The 18106-nt window shown below is 33.8% G+C and overlaps 2 protein-coding genes across 3 annotated transcripts in view; one reads left to right on the forward strand and one right to left on the reverse strand.

The window, feature by feature from the left end:
• Nucleotides 1-18106, forward strand: part of pyd (zonula occludens-like protein polychaetoid) — a 242934-nt gene that overhangs the window by 23041 nt on the left and 201787 nt on the right.
• The window catches only part of LOC140448070 (heat shock protein 68-like), a 39819-nt gene that overhangs the window by 15123 nt on the left and 6590 nt on the right, over nucleotides 1-18106 (reverse strand). Inside the window, exon 1 of one of the 2 annotated variants that reach the window (XM_072541123.1) lies at nucleotides 7023-7619. The exons of the other annotated variant lie outside the window; for it this stretch is intronic. Within the exon in view, the coding sequence (XP_072397224.1) occupies nucleotides 7023-7518 (496 nt within the window). The 5' untranslated portion in view covers nucleotides 7519-7619. Of the gene's footprint in view, nucleotides 1-7022; nucleotides 7620-18106 lie in introns of those variants that run through there. 2 annotated transcript variants of the gene reach the window in all.

The raw sequence follows: 18106 nt of genomic DNA on the forward strand, positions 1-18106 counted from the left end.
ATTGCAATGCAGTATTATTTCTTTAAAATAGCTATACAGTTTAAATTTTCGTGTAATTTTATTCCATTAACGTTTAATTAACGTTAAAACAAAATGTACTTGCAATTAAATTTAACCATTTAATAAATTATTAGTCGTAAAACAACTGTTTGTGCTCTATACTCGATTTTAAAATATACGATAGTACAGTTGTTTATGTCGGAAGATTACAACGGCTTTTATACAGGACTCATCATTATCATAATTGCCTCGGTAATCATTTGTGGATTTCGACCTGCTCGCAGAGAAGTCGTCACTCCCATCGATTCCTAGCAACCTCCCTTCATCTTCTATTGGCGAGAGGTTTACCCCTAAAAAGAAGCTTAGAAACGGAATATACCTACTAAATTTTTTTTAGCATTTCTACTACACCAAAACTTTTTTATTCGATTCTATATATTTTTTCAAGTTAAAATGTATATTTTTTAAATTTTTCCAAAATAACTTATAACAAAAAATTTCTCGAATCGCTTCGAGTAACATTTTTTAAGGCGTTTCTCATCGAAGTAAATACTTTTTCTTTCTTAGCCGTTTTTTGAAAAATGCTTCCTTTTCGAGTTATTTGCAATTTTTTGTTGAAAAAATGGTTATAATATTATATATTATATATAATAATATTTGGTTCCCGTTTCCAGCAAGAAGATAAAACCATTTATCCTTGTCAAAATATTATTACTTGTAGTTAAAGGTTTAAAGATTATAAAGCTTTTTATGGAATTGCAATTCATTTAGTAGTTTTTAAGAAAAAATTCCAAAAATCACTAATTAAAGAATTTTTTTAACAAAAAATTGCGTATTACTCGAAAAGTAAGCATTTTTTGAAAAATTATCAAGATAGAAAAAGTATTTATTCCAATGAAATACGTCTTAAAAAATTTTACTCGAAGAGATTCGGGAAATTGTTTTTTTTTTGTTATAAGTTATTTGTTAATAACAATTCACGGCTCTCTTAGAAAAATAAAAAAAAAATACATTTGAACTTATAAAAAAATATATATAAAACTGAGTAAAAAAGATTAGGTGTGGTAGAAATGCATAATAAAATTTAGTCGGTTAATGCTGTGCTTATGGGGGTAAACCGCTCGCCTACTAACGCTTAGAACCTTAAGGTCTTCTTCCACATTATCAATCTATCTTTTACGCAGTTGTCCTCTACTTATTCTGCCCTCTGGGTTAAAGAATGGCAATCTCTTCGTGTACTCATTAACTAACATCCTAGCAATGTGTGCAACTCATCTTAGCCTCTGCACTTAGAGAGTTCTATTTGCTATTGCTTTGCGTATTTTTACTTCGTCGCTTGCCGTGACTCCTAGCGCTCCAAGATATGTGAATTATTTGATTTGCTCAAATATATAGTCGTTAATTGCGATTATCTATTAAACGTTTTGAGGGTTTCCTAGTTCATCTGCCGCGTTCGTAAATTTTGTAAAACACTGCACCACGTCTCTCACACATCTGATCACCATAAGAATATCATCAACAAATATGAGAATTTGTGCCGATCTACTGAAGATAGTTCCATTCAATCTTATATTTATATTCCTGACTACTTTTTCCAAGGCAATATTAAAGAGGAGGCACGCCAGTGCGTCTCTCTGTCTTAGACCATTATTATTATAAAAGAACGTAGAGTTTTCTCCTTTTCTCATACACGAGCTTACCTTTTTGCATTGTCAGTTTTGTCAAAATAACTAACTTAGATGGCATCCCAAAGTCTACAATTGCGTTATACAGTTCTTATAATACTCTCATAGGCTCCTTTGAAGTAGACGAAGAGATAGTGTGTTTTTGCAAAGAATTTAAAAAAATCCGAAAATTTAAAAATAATTTAAATTTAAATGTCGTTTAACAGCTACATTGGTCGGTCGAATTTATTGAGTTTTTAGTGTTCTGTCCATTCAATTCTCCGTTTGTCCAGTTTTTGGTTTAATCAGCGAGTGCTTTGAAAAGGATTTGTTCAAAACTAAATTATAAACATCTTAATCACGTCTTATATTAAAAGTTTAATTTAATATCGATTTTTCATAGACTAACACGTGATAGACATGGTTATACAAAAACAGTAAGGAAGTCAATGTATTACAGTTAAATTTTGATTTTTAAAATGCAGCCAAGTAAATGAAGTAGCTTAAGAGAGACGAGGCACCTTAACAAAAGGAAGGAAGCATGCGATAGCATTAAAAGGATCAGATGTGGAATGCAATGGCAGAACTCCAGATTCCAAAAAAACTTATTAAGCTCGTTAAAATATGTGTAATTGGCTGTAGATCCAGAGTAAGGATAGGTAACCAACTATCAGAATCGTTTGAAATAAACAGTGGCCTAAAACAATGAGATGTACTGACACCTCTTTGTCTTTGAGAGTCTTTATTATAATTCTGGAAAAAGTAGTAAGAACAGCACAAATTAGAAGAAAACTATTAACATTAAATGAACCAAAACTACTATTAGCAAACACGAACGACATTGACATTGTTGGAAACACCTTTACCTCCGTAAAGGAAACTTTTAACAAAATAAGGATAGAGGCAAAAAACCTTATGATCAATGAAGATAAATCTAAATATATAGTGCATTAATAGACAAAAGAGACAAGACAAAAGAGAGTGGAGCGTTTTAAATATCTCGGAGCGACAATCACCACTGACAGGCTCACTAATAACCACCTAGCCAAGCTAATCTGGTATGATGCCCCAACAGGGAAAAGGCCCTTAGGATGCCCACGAATTCATTGGAGAGATAATATATGGTCAGATTTAAGAACACCGGCCCAACTATCACGGACGACCGTGTGAGATGGAAGCAAGTTGTGCAGTCAGCCAAGACCCACCATAGTTTATAGGACTACGAGAAGAAATAAACATATGGGTGGGGTAGATCTTCCGGATTCCTTATTGGGGTTATATCCAATCAAAATAAAAAGCAAGAAATGGTATCACCGGATTTTCTTTCACATGATAGATGTTGAAGTAGTTAATTCTTGGTTTTTAAATAGATGAATAAAGCGACAATTGGGAACAATTTTTATAATATACCACTACTCAGTTTCAAAAAAAATCTCGCAGAACAACTTACTCACATTGGTATTCTACAAAGACGAAAGACAGATAGGCCTAGAAGTTCAACTTCAAAATAACCATCTAAAGGACCATCAAAGATTCAAATTCAAGGCGAATACACCGATCATAAAATCATATATTGCTGTCCATATACAGTTTGGTTGTCTTCACTGCTTAAAATACATCTGTTTGTGCCTATAAATAGTTATTTGTCTACCTACAATGCTAGAATGCAATATCTTAATAAAAATAAAAATTTAATTATACACTTTATTTCGATGCACAACGAAACACTTAATAATCTGACTTATGATTCATAGTAGTTTTACAATTTGGCTATATTCCAGTGCGTTCTTGATAATGAACTACCGGTTAGTAAATAACTTGGTTATTTGTTGCGTTTATTCATAAACTTTATATTTATATATCTATAAAATCACACCCTTGAAATTAAATTTTATTATACTGTAATACAACAGAATACTGAATTCGAATCGGGAAGTTATAATAAGTTTAAAACGTATATAGTATGGTGTAGAACATACACACAACCAAACTTATATGGAATCACCATATATGTATTTCAAACCAATATTTATTTCTTTTATTGTTGTTAAACTTGTTATTGTTGCGAAGAATAAAGATTTTTATTGAAAACAAACAAACCAATAAAACAATTAGATAACACAGTCCGGTACGGTATAGATTATTTGTTTTAGTTGTAAATTGAACGAAAATAAATAAACTAACTTTTGCTTTCAAAAAGGAAAATATGCCTTATGTGGAGTTAACGGATGTGCAAAAGCGAAAGATTATTGGTCTTGTGGAATAAGGAATGTCTCAGAAAGACATAGCTGCAGTAGTAGGCGTAACACAGGGAGTTGTGTCAAAAACCTATGCTATGTATCAGAAATTAGGAGCACTTAGGAATAGACCAAGATCAAGTGGCCAAAAAGTAACAATGGCTTGCCACGATCGTTTTATTGCCCAAGTAGCTAGAAGATACCCAACATTTTCTCACCCGCAACTCCAAAACCAGCTTTTGGAAGGTACAGGTGTGTTTCAGTTAAAATGATAATAGAAGAAGACTTTGTGCCCAAAGACTATACAGTAGTTATACTATATAAGATCGAACGCCTAAATTTTTGTCTTCAATAACAAAACTGGAACATTGAAAATTAGCAAAATGTGCTATTTTCAGACGAAACCAGGATTTGTAAACCATCTTACCGATGCATTCGTGTACTTAGAGGGCGAGGAAGACAAGCAAGAATGGAAACATAGAGATCTGTTCACAGACATAAAAGAGGAAGTGTTATGTTCTTATAATAATATTGCTGGTGACAAAACTTCTTTAATTTCCATTTAACCAACTTTAATAGCTGGCAGGTATGTTGATTTGGTTCTACAACCTGGAGTTAGACTCTGAAAGAGTGCAGTGGGAAAAATTTAATTTTCATGCATGATATTGCACCTCCACATGCCAATAGAGTCACTACAGACTTCCCTGTAGTGGCCTGCTTGCTCACCCGACCTTAATCCTATAGAGCATTTGTGGGATATACCTAAAAAAGAATAAGACCTCGCCGGGATAATCCCCAAAACACCGTACAGCTAGTACAAACTGCTCTTGAAGAAAGGAAATAACCTACCACAATAAAATGTTGACAATTTGTTTAGGAGCATGTCCACTCAAATTGGAGAAGGCAGTGTGAGTAACATTGACTACTAAAAAAATAAATAAATAACAACAGTTTAAACGTCATTCCTTGTAAATTGAAATTTTGTATGCTATTGGCTTTAAAACAAATCATTTCTATTACTTTTTTAAGAATTTATATGTTTCTTTAATTTTTATGTATTGGTAATAAAATTGCTTTAAAATTAACATTCTTTGGCTTCATAGGTTGGTTTTTTAAAATCGCTTAAAATAACAAAAAAATATCAGATGATTCCATATAAGTTTGGTTGAGTGTATACAGAAGAAGCACACCTTGCCGTGTGTGATCTCGCATTATCTTGCATTGTATGGCATATGGTATCACATGATATGATGTAGGATCTTCGTTGTGTATCAGCGTGCTATTAATTCGTCCCTCTAAATTAAGACGAGATCCGTGTGTGCCTCAAAAGAAATCCCTGACCAAAACATTACTTTGGTCTATTACTACGTCTATTTTCCAATTGACGGGTTCACCAGGAAATACAAGTCTGCGTCTTTTGTAAGCAGCAATAAGTAATGGCCCCGTTTCTGGATTCCAAGCTATTAAACCATGTTCTCTTTTTCATTGCTTCAAATAATAACATAGTTAACAACATAACAAGAGAAAACAACAAGAGACAACAACAAGAACAAAGTTACTAGATTAACAGAAGATGAATTCTACTCTATTACTAATTCTAGAGCACACTTAACAATAAACTATCAACTAAACATAGAATACAAGCTTTTAACCTTCGTTAAACAGTAGAAATGGTGAGTACTGGTCCTTCGGCTTGCTGAATATGGCTTTGGAGCATTCTAGCAGTTTGAGTCCGGTCCCGCAATGCACCAGTAATAACAACACGATCCTCTCTGACTGTTGTCCCCCTTTTGGCACCCGTACCGGGTCACTGTTAATGAGATTCAGTCTCAAGAAATCATTGGTGAGTTCTCAGTTCTCTGCACAGTTGAACGACTAACATTCAATTGTCTTGCCACATCCCTTTGGCTTGCTCCATTTTCCAGCAATGTAACATTTTGAACAGACTTTTGATATTTTTCCATCGTTATTAAGAAATAGACTTCACTGTGAGGAAGCCAGTATAATACTAAGATATCTCAGAAACAGTTTAGAATACTACAATAACTCACACAGTTTTCAAAACAATTACTTAATTCCGAAAAGTTTCGTTGATAAGAAAAATATGAGTTCTGAGAATTGTATGGTTAAATACGTTTTGCAAAAAAAGTTTATTTGCTTTATAGGCTCATTCTAGCTTCTCAGTACACGTGATAATTCATTTAATTTAATTAATACAAAACAAATTAAAAGAAAATGAAGCAATATATAAAAAAATATAAAATTTCCTAAATTGTAGTTAGCGTGCGCAGAAAACTGCACCCGTATAATGTTAGGCCAATTGTGGAATGAAACACTCTAATATTACGTATAACAGAATCAGCGGATATTGATAATAACAGCGCGGCACCCGAATAGTAAAAATGTTTTTTGAGGGTTACCCATTTTCGAGCTATGTGCGTTGGCCTTTGATTATATTATACCACCTGATATGAGTTGTAATTTGCAAAAACATCACAGGTACTCAATTGATCTTTGCACCAATGAATTAATCAAACGGCGAAATCGGGAGCAAGTAAAGAATTTTTTTAGGAGAACAGTAGCTGCATTATCTTTCGGTAAAGGTTCAAAAATTTTCTCAGAGTAAATTTTTTTATGGATAGATGCTAACAAAGACGCCAGTCTAGCGCTGTTGAGCCAGTCCGAGCCTGATGATAAACGACAGACAAACATAACAAAATAAGTATTGTAGAAATACTTCAGAAAATCTGCAAAAAAATATAGAATACTCGTACATTTCAATAAATTTCTTTCTTGGCTGTTGATGAGCATTTAAAAAAATAATAATCATAGGTCAGTGGTCTTTTAACTAAAACGGATATGTAATCGTTCGGAACTTAATTGCTAATCATTACGGTAATCAAATGAAATCTACTCCAATTTCGAGCTCGCTGAATCGCACTAAAGCAAATAATTGAGTTCCCATCGTGCTTCATTAAACACAAACAAAAACATTCTAGAACTCTCCACCCATGCCTACATATGATGCATAAAACATGACCACCCACTTACGGACGACTTTTGCAAAAGGACATGCAAGGATTATTTTAAAAACTATGAGAAATCAATAATGTGTACCAACCTGCAATTGTACCGGCGTCCTTGGTAGCTTGCCGTTGCGAGTCGTTAAAATATGCCGGAACTGTTATTACAGCGTCTCTTATGTCTCTTCCTAAATATGCAGCGGCTACTTCCTTCATTTTAGTCAAAACCATGGAACTTATTTCTTCTGGAGCGAACCTTTTCATTTCACCTTTGAACTCGACTTGTATTTTCGGCTTTCCGTTATCGTTGATGACTTTAAATGGCCAATGTTTTAGATCTTGTTGGATTTTGGGATCGTCGAATTTTCTTCCGATTAGCCTTTTTGCATCGAATACTGTATTGTTCGGGTTCATAGCGACCTGATTTTTCGCCGCATCTCCAATTAAACGTTCTGAATCGGTAAAAGCCACATAACTTGGTGTCGTCCTGTTACCTTGATCATTAGCTATAATTTCTACTTTACCTCCCTGCCATACACCCACACAAGAGTACGTTGTGCCCAAATCAATGCCGATTGCAGGAGAATTAACCATATTTTTGAGATTTGTTTGTAAAAATAAGCGGATACTGACACTTTTGAAAACTTGACACCGAAAGTTTTGATTTGTATGAAAGTTTGGCGCGTACTGTTGTGATTCGATCAAACCAAGTTAGTTCGAGGATATTCGGTATGAGTCGACTAATTTTCTATTTGCCAAGAAATGTTTGCATACAGGTTGTCTTAAATTTTAATAAATTTAAATTTTTTTATCAATAAATGTATATATGAGAGAAAAACAATAAAGTAATTTATTTAAGAGTATTTATGTTTAATCTACATGACGTTACATGAAGTTATAAAATTCGTCACAATGCACCTCTTCATTTTTAGTTCCTACAGTTGCCGTTTAATTATAATCTCTTCGCAATCGAGTAATAAATACAAATTTTAAGGAAATTTACAGCACGGGCGGCTTAAATAAAATATGTATTGTGAAATATGTGAATTTAAGACTTTTACCTGTCGCTACTTCAATACAAAAGAGCCACAAACCAAAATCACAGTTTTTACAGGGTAGCTATGCAATGTTTTGACCTTTATTTTTGGTTCATTTCTCTTTTATTTTATTATTTTATATCATTTATATGCAAGTTAAATATTGTTAGAAAGGTAAATTTAAACTGTATTTGATATTGTATTCAGATACAACGTAAGTATTTTTCTGAAAGTGATATTAGCAGATATGTCTCTTCTGTATAAAAAAATATTTGTAATGTCATCGTAAATATTTAAAATAAAAGGACACATACATAAGAAACAAACATTTTAATCAATGTTTTTGTCATTAATTTATGTAGATTTTAGTACAATTATTACAAAAAAAAGATGACAATGCCAGGCTATAAAAATAACAAAAGGTAATGCTAAAACTAAATAGGTAAGTATGTATTGGTTTCGGAAACATAATAAAACTCTGTATCTTATATTAAAACTAGTTATTCTCAAGGTACAAAGATAGGTACTGATAACTTATTAAAAGCATTTCAAAAATTACTTATTATTTTTACTAATACAACGTACAATTATAACTAGCTAATAAAAACTGTCACATTTTGGTCATAATTTGTATTTATTGAACATTATTAGTTAAATAAACGACTAGAAACACCAGGGCCGCCGCTACCATGTGTGCCAAGTGTGCATCGCACACGGGCGGCCAACAATAGGGGCGGCCAAAAGCAGTCCACTGATGATAATACTTTTTTAAAACGAAAATAAATTCAAATAATTAAATAGTAATAATTCAGATAATTCTGTGAACTCTAATATTTCAAACAATAATAATTATTCAGTACGTGATAATACTCAAATGCGTTTTATTTATCATGTATACTTCTTTTTTTCATCCTAATCTAAAAAAATGTAAGAAAATATTATTTATTGTATGAACTGCCGCCCTTTTGCAGGTACAGTCATAAAGCAGTTTCAGGAATACTTTTTAATTCAAAGCGGCTGGCGACTTTCTGACTTCAGTTATTAGGGATTTCACACATAGATACTTTACAAGAATTTAGGCAAGTGGTTGTAAAGTGTCTGTTTTCTGTAATATTGTTCCTATGGTTATGTTTATAGATGGGTTATTATGTCTTATGTTCAGTCTTAGTTGAGAATTCGATGAATTTAGACACGCTTTTGATAAACGATTTTGTTTGTAAAATATAATATGTAGTGTACCCGTTTCTTTTGCACAGTAGGTACTATATTTCGAAGTAACGTCGAGATCAGAGCAATTTTATTCGTATACACGTTATGGCTATATATTATTAGGAGAAACACTATTTGGACAACTTATTTGAAGTGTTTTTGGATTTATTTTGTTAAATTTGCCCGGCTTCGTTCTTAAGTGATAATTTCAAAATGTCCGAAAGAAAAAGAAAACGACTTTCAGGCTTTCAATATAGAAAAATAAAAGAGGCAAAAACTGAGGAGAAAAAAAAACTTGCGGTGCACTGGAATCATTTTTGATGAAAAACATACATGAAAATATAGAAGACTCGGATATAAATTTAGGACCTTCAACTTCAAGCGAAGTCCAAACCATAGAAAAAAGTACCAAACAATTGAATATTCCTACGAATAGAGATGGAGGATTTGATGACAATAATAGCGATAGTGCGAGTGCTGATGCTGAAACCGCTGAACCTGAAACCACCAACCAAGACAGAACAATTAATGTTCCAGTTAATCTGGATTGCAGTGTAGGAAGCTCCAGTATATACTTGGTTTCAGATGATCTCGGAAAATGGCCTTCAAATATGAATCCAAGTAAAGGTCAATTTGTTGTTGAACATTTTCCTCAGCAAATTACAAAAATTAACTTCCCAGAGATACAAATAATAGGAAATTTTCATAAACTTATTATTATCGCACATTACCTAATTAAGACCAAATTCATTGCTCGTGGTTACTTTACTCATTATCACTAAATGGTGTTTTTTGTGCACCTTGTAAACTGTTTTGTTGTGATGAAAGCAGCCGACAATTACTTAGTGGAATTAATGGGGTAAGTGACTGGCAACATTTAGCTATTATTTTAAAAAGACATGAATCCGGTGCAGCTCATATAAACAATTATTAAATTAGGATAAAGGATGTTTAAATTAGGATATTAGGATGGGATATTAGGATATTAGGATATACATTAGGATATAGGTACATTAGGATAATATATGGATGTTGGATCATGGAGATTAGTCTAAATGTTCAAGTAAGTATCTATTTACAAATTATTATGTTATATTATGCATCTTCTGCACATTTCTTTAAATAATAGTATGTTTGTCTAAATCTAAAGTGTTTCAAGGAGGGCGGCAAATATTAAGTTGCACACGGGCGGTCAATACCTTAGCGGCGGCCCTGAGAAACACTAATAAATCGCGAGAAAAATGAATCAGCCGTATATAAAAATCTGTGTAACTCTATACTTGAACATCAATATTAAAGATTGAAAAAGAATCCTTCATAATACTTTGGTATGATATTTTTATTTATCAGGTTAGGAATACCCCGTTTCTTTGGTTGTGCTATTTTCAGCTTCTGGGAATATAGTCTCTGGTGTATTATCAAAATTACTAGAATTTTGCTGTTTTTTTTAATGTCATCACAGATTTGAACGCTTCAATGTGAATTATCTTTATTTGACACCATTTGAACCTATCTCCATCTTCGTTAGTTGTGTAGTTTCCACAAACAAGTTATTTGAGATCAAAGAAACTTTCATGAGTCAGTTCTTTATATGAATAAGGTGGCCCTTTTTTCTTTGCAGTTTTTATTAATGTTGTATATTGGTCAGGCACATAAATTGGACACTTCAAAGCTCTGGACACATTTCTTTGAATTGTAGAATGAACCGCATTGCCCTCATTTTGAGTATGTCCTTTAATTAGAAATTTGTGAGTAATACTCTTCAGTTTTGGGAATGTACTTACGGCATATTGATACATCGCCACCATATATGTATTTTTTACCGACTACAGCAATTATCGCTACACAAAACAAGTTGTAGCTTTGGAACGCAGTTCGGTAATTGTAAAATTAAGTACATTGACTTTAGAAATATAATAAACACTAGAGACTTCGCCCTGTAGACAAGGCATTACAGCCTGCAAATCATATACTGCAACTATAAATATCTCAGTAATTTTTTGTTTGTCATTTTCTTTTTCTGACCTTGAAAGGATTTTCTCTTTTAGGTGGTTTTTATGTTTCGCTTGTAAACTTATGTGTTTATCGTCAGCATTATTAAAGAATGTACATTCCCCACACTGGTCTTTCTTGGGCTGACAGAAAGAGATATTAAAGTCTGTCATAAAAATGTGATAATACATTTGGTATGGAACATATTGTTTATCCTCAGAAACACATTTATCAACATAATTTCGGCGTAAAGCAGCAATGGTAAGACCGCCTTCTATATATTCGCGTTTAGAACGAGATCTACAATAATGGCTCTCGATTCTCGGAATGGAGTTTATATGATTCCTGATGTCGTCGTAGAGATGGATTAATCTGGTGATGATTATTGTGTCTTCCTCTAAGGTCTTCATCCTGAATGCCTTTGACAGAGCTGGGAACAAATTAATTACAATTAAAAATTAGGTATGTACTTTACTTAAAAGTAAAAGTAATTAATTTCCCTCTGTATAATATGGATACTTTCATGGATAATCTAGAACGAAATATGCCATTTACGCTATCAACGAAAATATTTCATTTGTTGTTGAAACTGATAATTCAGAACAGTCGATTGCTGCAACCTTGAGTCAGGATTCCCGAACCTGTTGCTTTCTTTTTAAAATCGCTTAACTCTAGCAAGCAATACCATTTTACTGTGGAGAAAGAAGCGCATACTATGTGGAATCTCTAAAAAAGATACGCAATTTTCTTATAGGAAAGCCTTTCACAGTTATCACTGATCAAAAGTCTATAATTTCTATATTCAACTCCAAGCATTATAGCAAGATAAAAAAAAATGAAAATATAGAAAGATAGCGACTTAAATCTGCACCTTATAAATATGACATAGTATCTCGACTAGGAGAACAAAACCAAGCAGCGGATACTTTATCGCGCATCTGCTGTTGGGCTGCTAGCATGTCATCCGGGGGTAACACGTATGTGTCACTGGATAAAATCAGAGAATTTATCTTTCTCTCTCGATGAAGTCAAGACTATGACTCGTAAGTGTCAATTATGTGCTACTAGACGACTTTAAGAATGAGGGACCTTTTCCGAAGTTTAGTATCGACTTTACCAACCAATGCCTTCAAATACCAATAACCGTTATATTCCTACTGCAAAAGATGATTATTTTAGATTCCCATTTGCTTTCCCATACAGTGACATTAGTGTCAAAACTGTAACCAAAAATTGAAAAAACGTATTCAGGATCTTTGGAATGCCTGCATATAACTATTCAAATAGACAGACTCAATTTCTTGAGTCAAAGAGTTTCTCAAATCCAGAGGAATCACAACAAGTAGAACTACTGCTTATAATCTTCAAGGAAATGGTCAAGTAGAGAAGTTGAATTGTACTGTATGGAAAGCTACTCAACTAGCCTGTGAACCATATGAAGCACCTGTTGAAACTTGGGACCAATACCTAACAGTTGCGCTGCATTCAATTCGTTCATTGTTATGTACCGCAACTAACTGTACGCCGCATGAAAGAATGTTCGTGCACACACGTCGATCTACAAATGAGAACACAATACCGTCATTGCTTGCAGAATCAGGGCATGTATTAATGTCTCTTTTGTTAAATTGAAAGACAGACGGGAGACCACAGTGTCTAATCGTTATCTCGATCCAATTGAACGAGGTGAAAGAGAAATACTAGATATACCAGGTCAAGAATCAGTGACACATAATGATTTACATTCGAACCTCAATGATTCTCATCCAATTATAAAAGCGCGCAAAACATACCCTCCACAGGATTCATTATTTCTTGAAGGACCCTCAACGTATTCTCAGCGAAGCTCATTGCCTCCTTCAGGAGCCCCTAGAAGATCTGAAAGAGTTTATCATTTACCACGGTATGTGAAAGACGGAGAAGATGTGGGAGAATGAATGAGGAGGTATTAACCTTCTTGGTATTGTATTGGCTGCAGACCTAGAATGTTGTAGACAACTTTATCCTGTCAGGTACAAAATTCATTTTGGTAATCCAATGTTCAAGGGAAAGTGGCGGGCTAGTAGCTCCGGTAGAGAAGATAATCTCTCTCAGTATGAAGTGGCGACTTAACTAACGACTCACTTTTATTTCGAAGGACACGTTAGAAGACCGTTAGGCTTCTCAAAGCACAAAGCTTCTCAAGCATTAGAAACGAGAAAGCGGTTATTTCAAGGCCCGTTTTGTGTCAAACATTTATCAAAAAAACAACTTTTTTCAAGCAATCAATAAAGTATGTTACAACTGAAAAAATTTCTAAAATAATTTCAAATTAGAGGGTGGCCCTAAGTTTATGCCCGACAGTGTATATGACTGCGCAATAGCAATGTAAATTCAGTACAATAATCAATTAAATTGGCCTTGTCGCCTAAAAAATGGAAAACGAAAAGAATGAAATGAAATATGTATCATACATTCCGATCTTTACTGAACTGAAATCTTAAAATGTGCATCACAGTACCAAAATGTTTTCCTGCAATATTCAAATATGTTGCCTTGGAAAAAATGAGCTTATTTATTTTATTGCTAAAAAGTACAACTTGTTTTATTTGACAATATTATTGAAAATGTTTCAGATTGTTTATGCACCAGATTGATATATTTTAGATATGTATCTGAAAGTATAAATTCATATATTTATAATTACACTAAAGACTATCTTTTATGTTAATTTTGAAAATTAACCTGTTCTTGATTTCACAAAGTTTACCATGGCACCTGCTCCTTTTAAAATTTAAATACCTACCGTTAAAGATAAACACTGTCGTCGAATAAGGTATATCTACATATTTACTTTCACCTGTTGATTTCTTAGCAAAAACTCGTAGCTCATGAAATCTAATCAACAAGTGTATCTCAATTCGGCTTGTTTGTACACAGCCAGAAATTCCGGTAAAATCCAAAACGATAAGTCACGAATCTAACCGATCACGGTAAAAAACCGGATTTCAAGTTTTGCTTATATAGGCAACAAGTATAACACTGTTTCGTATAAACGATAGCATAATCGTAAGGTTATTGAAGTCTATTTGATGATTTAGGGGGTAAAAGTATATAGTTCAATTTAATTCATAATTCTTAATATTTATTGAAATTTTTGGAAAAAAAAATATATAGAGCTTCACTAAAAAATCACAGGTTGTATTGTGTAATAGGATAATAAAATGGACGTTTTTCAATTGTCAATAACTTATGGGTTTATCACAAAAGAAAAATAGAATACTTAGAGGCATTAAATATGCAATGAAATAATAAACATAATTATGTGGATAAGAGGCACTTAACGAGGAGAAATCGACGAAAAACTTAAACTAGCAATAAAATTATGGCTACTAGAAAAATTTAGTGATGTGGAATAACTCAAAGTAGAGCACAAGGATATAGAACTTCCCAGAAAAAATCTATAGGTGGTGGGAACGTGAAAACTTTCAAAGTAAAGCCAACAAAAACAGGGGTCTCGCAATCAGTATTTTAAAAACAAAAGTGTTTGTATTTAGTAAAAGCAATAATAATAAATCAACACCAAATATTTACGTAAACGAAACAAGTTTGGTCAATGTGAGCAGCTATATATCATCGGATAGAAAAATCAACACAGTCAGTTCAACCATCAGACTAAAAATAGATATTTTAGTAACATGGATTCACAAACATGTGCCAAATCATCGCCAATGTGAATTTTCCTCTCCAATGTGATCGTTTATCTGCTCGGCTAAAACATGGCTACACATAAGCTTTTTTTGTGATAGTGGAAATCTTCTAAGGACTGTACTAGGACCAGGTGAATCGTACCTGTGGCGGCACCACAGTTCGCTAAGTGTTATTTGTTATGTCGCTTCATTGTGTTCGCCCAAATATTTGGTATTCGTCTACGAATAACAAATACGCTACTCCACACTTATGCCGGCGGATGAAACATGCCAAATATATGCGTCATTTTGTTTGGCAGAGCCAAAATGGTCGTAGATGTATTGACGGTCGCTGCAACTTATTTTTTTTCCACTCTTTTTTATTTTTCTCTCTGTTACTTATATTTACCCCTGTTGTCTCTCTCTCTCTCTCTCTCTCTCTCTCTCTCTCTCTCTCTCTCTCTCTCTCGCTCTAAAATCTCTTTTTTTTTAATGATTTTTGTCACAGCCTCCAGCTCTTCTTTAAACTCATTTGCCCCTTTCTTACTACGGTCATAACATTATGTGCTCCTAAAATACCTACTCTTGCATATAGCTCCGCTCTTTCATCATTGAACTTACTGCATTCGAACACACAGTATTCTACTGTGTCGCTTATGCCGCAGTCCACACAACTGGCATCTATTGCCTTGCCTATCCTCTCAAGGTATACTCAAAATGACCTGTGTCCCGTAAGGCAGTAAGAAGCACAAAGAAGTACTTTGTTCTTCTATATTTGCACTCCACCCACTCCTCCACAACCAGGATCAGAGTTCTTCTCCAAGCAGCTTTTTGCTCGTTTACCCACTCTTCCTGCCATTTTGTAATGGTTTCTATTCTTTCTTCTATCTTCTCTTGATTACTCTTGATGTATGTTTTAGCTCCTTCTTTTACCTGCAGGTGTATTGGTGGTACCCCAGCTATAACTTGAGCTACCGTCGAGGTCGTTCTATAGGAGCATATGACCCTTAATAAAGGCTTTTCTTCGGGTTTTCTCCAAAATTTGTTTGTACTCTTATTTATTAGTTACTTGATGCCACACCGGTGGCGCTTATAGAATTGTGGAATGTACCACTTCCATCAGAATCCTTCTTTTTCCCGTACTTGGGTCTCCTATATTTGGAATAATTATTCCCAATGGTGCTACTCTCTGTTGGGTCTTATTTGCAGTACATTTGACATATTCGTCAAATATCTGTTTACTGTCGAGAATTACTCCTAGGTAAGGAGTAATGCTGGACTCTTTAACCTTTTTGGCCTATAATTCTTTCTCCGTCGAGAGTGAAGGAGATGTGATCTGTGTCGCTTCCGTTTTTTGCGTAGCGAGTGTCCACTCTCTGTCTTTCAACCACGTTTTCACCTTTTCTAGTGCCGCATTGGCTGAGTTCACTATAAGCCTGCTTTTATTGTCTATCTATCTACTAGAACGACCAGGTCATCCGCGTAAGCTAAGTCTGTGTCCCTTCTCCTAAATCTTCTTCTAGTATATCATTGTAAATTATGTTCCAGATCCAGAGCAACGGTCCTAGGACCGGACCCTGTTGCACTCCTGACGATGTCTGCATAACATCTCCCCTCGCTATGTTAATCTGTCTACTTGCGAAGTATTCCTTCACTATGTTTTATATATATATATGTATGGGGATATCTCCAATTTCTCTAGTATTTCAGTTATTACTCTCCAGCTCGCACAGTTGAAGGCATTTTTATTTCCAGAAATCCAGAAGTCCAGTAAATATTTCCTCCAGGACGAACATTGCTTGGTACGCATAAGCTGGATCAGCTGAATAACAAATGAAGCAATCATGAGAAAGTTAAACACCCAATCGCAGCTTATAAACACAATAAAAATAAGCAAAATTTCATATTTGAGAGACATAATGAGACATGAGGATCTTGTTCAAAGTTTCTATTTGAATTCCGTTTATTGTGTTGTAGTACCTATGCATATGCTAACTTAAATGCTGGGCTGGTTTTGGGATACGTCTAAACTTGTAAGACAATAATTCGGCAAGATTTATTTTATTTTATTTTTGAAAGTTTATGTGATTGTACTTGTTCTATTATTGGACTTAAGAACACCATTTGTTTAACAAATATTTGGATATCGACAATACTAATATATTATTATGAACGCAGTTTTTGTATGAAATTGCTATTCTAGTCCTCGAATAAACCAAGATGATTTAAACTAACAATTAAAATTAAAAATAACGAATCGTAGCTTTTGATTTGTTGTTTATGACTGAAAAATTGATATAAAAATTTACCTTCGCGGAATATTTAATGTTTATAATGTTCTTAGTTATATGGGAGAAATATATGATTATAAAAATTCTGAGATAAATCTTTTCCATTAAAATTATTTTCCTTCAAAAGAAAACACAGTATGCTGTTTAAATTTCCCCATTATAATATGGGTTGTTGGTACACACCCGCAGTAGTCGTTGGTCAAACAGTTCACTCATCTCCCACTTGTAGAATATTTCTACCAAACGGCGCGGTCATCTCTCTTACTGCTACTAAATTTATATATGGCTTTTTCAGTCAACATAGAAGTCGGCGATGCACAGAGTTCCACCCTACAGACAAGAGTCGAGGTCCCTGCAACTGCCTGTTCTTAATAGTTCCGAATAGTTGCACAGTCCACTTTCAAACAGTATTTCTTACTTTTTATAAACACAGTTCTATTTGGTCGATTTCTTCGTACCGATTGAAACTGTTAATTGTAAAGGAACCCGAACAAAGTTTGAGAAGGATCGCGTTTTCTTTAAGTCAGGTCGGCTTCGGCAACACAAGAAATAACTTCGTGCTTTTGTGACGCTTGCTAAGAAACGAAAATATTAAAGAATAATGTGGAATTTTGACTTGAATGTTACTTAAAAGTATTTAAAACTTTGCTTTAATTCAAAAATAGGTGCTAATTTAGTGAAATGTGATACGTGACAAGTTTAAAAGTTAGTTTTATTCTAAGAACAAGGTACAACACAGATTGTTTCTTGGTACCTACCTGCTGGGTACTTGAGGAGAGTATAAAAACTTGTGGTTAGTGTACAAAATGTTTGGATGAATCACTTTCTACCATGGATAATCTTGCGAATAATATTGGAATTAATATACCTGAGGTAACATTTTTAAATTCTTTAATTTTAAAATATTTAGTATCTATGCAGTTACAATATACATATCAGCAATGTCTAGGCAATTTTTTTAGACGTATTAAACATTAATATTTAA

This window comes from Diabrotica undecimpunctata, chromosome 8, assembly GCF_040954645.1.
Source record: "Diabrotica undecimpunctata isolate CICGRU chromosome 8, icDiaUnde3, whole genome shotgun sequence".
Taxonomy (NCBI): Eukaryota; Metazoa; Arthropoda; class Insecta; order Coleoptera; family Chrysomelidae; genus Diabrotica; species Diabrotica undecimpunctata.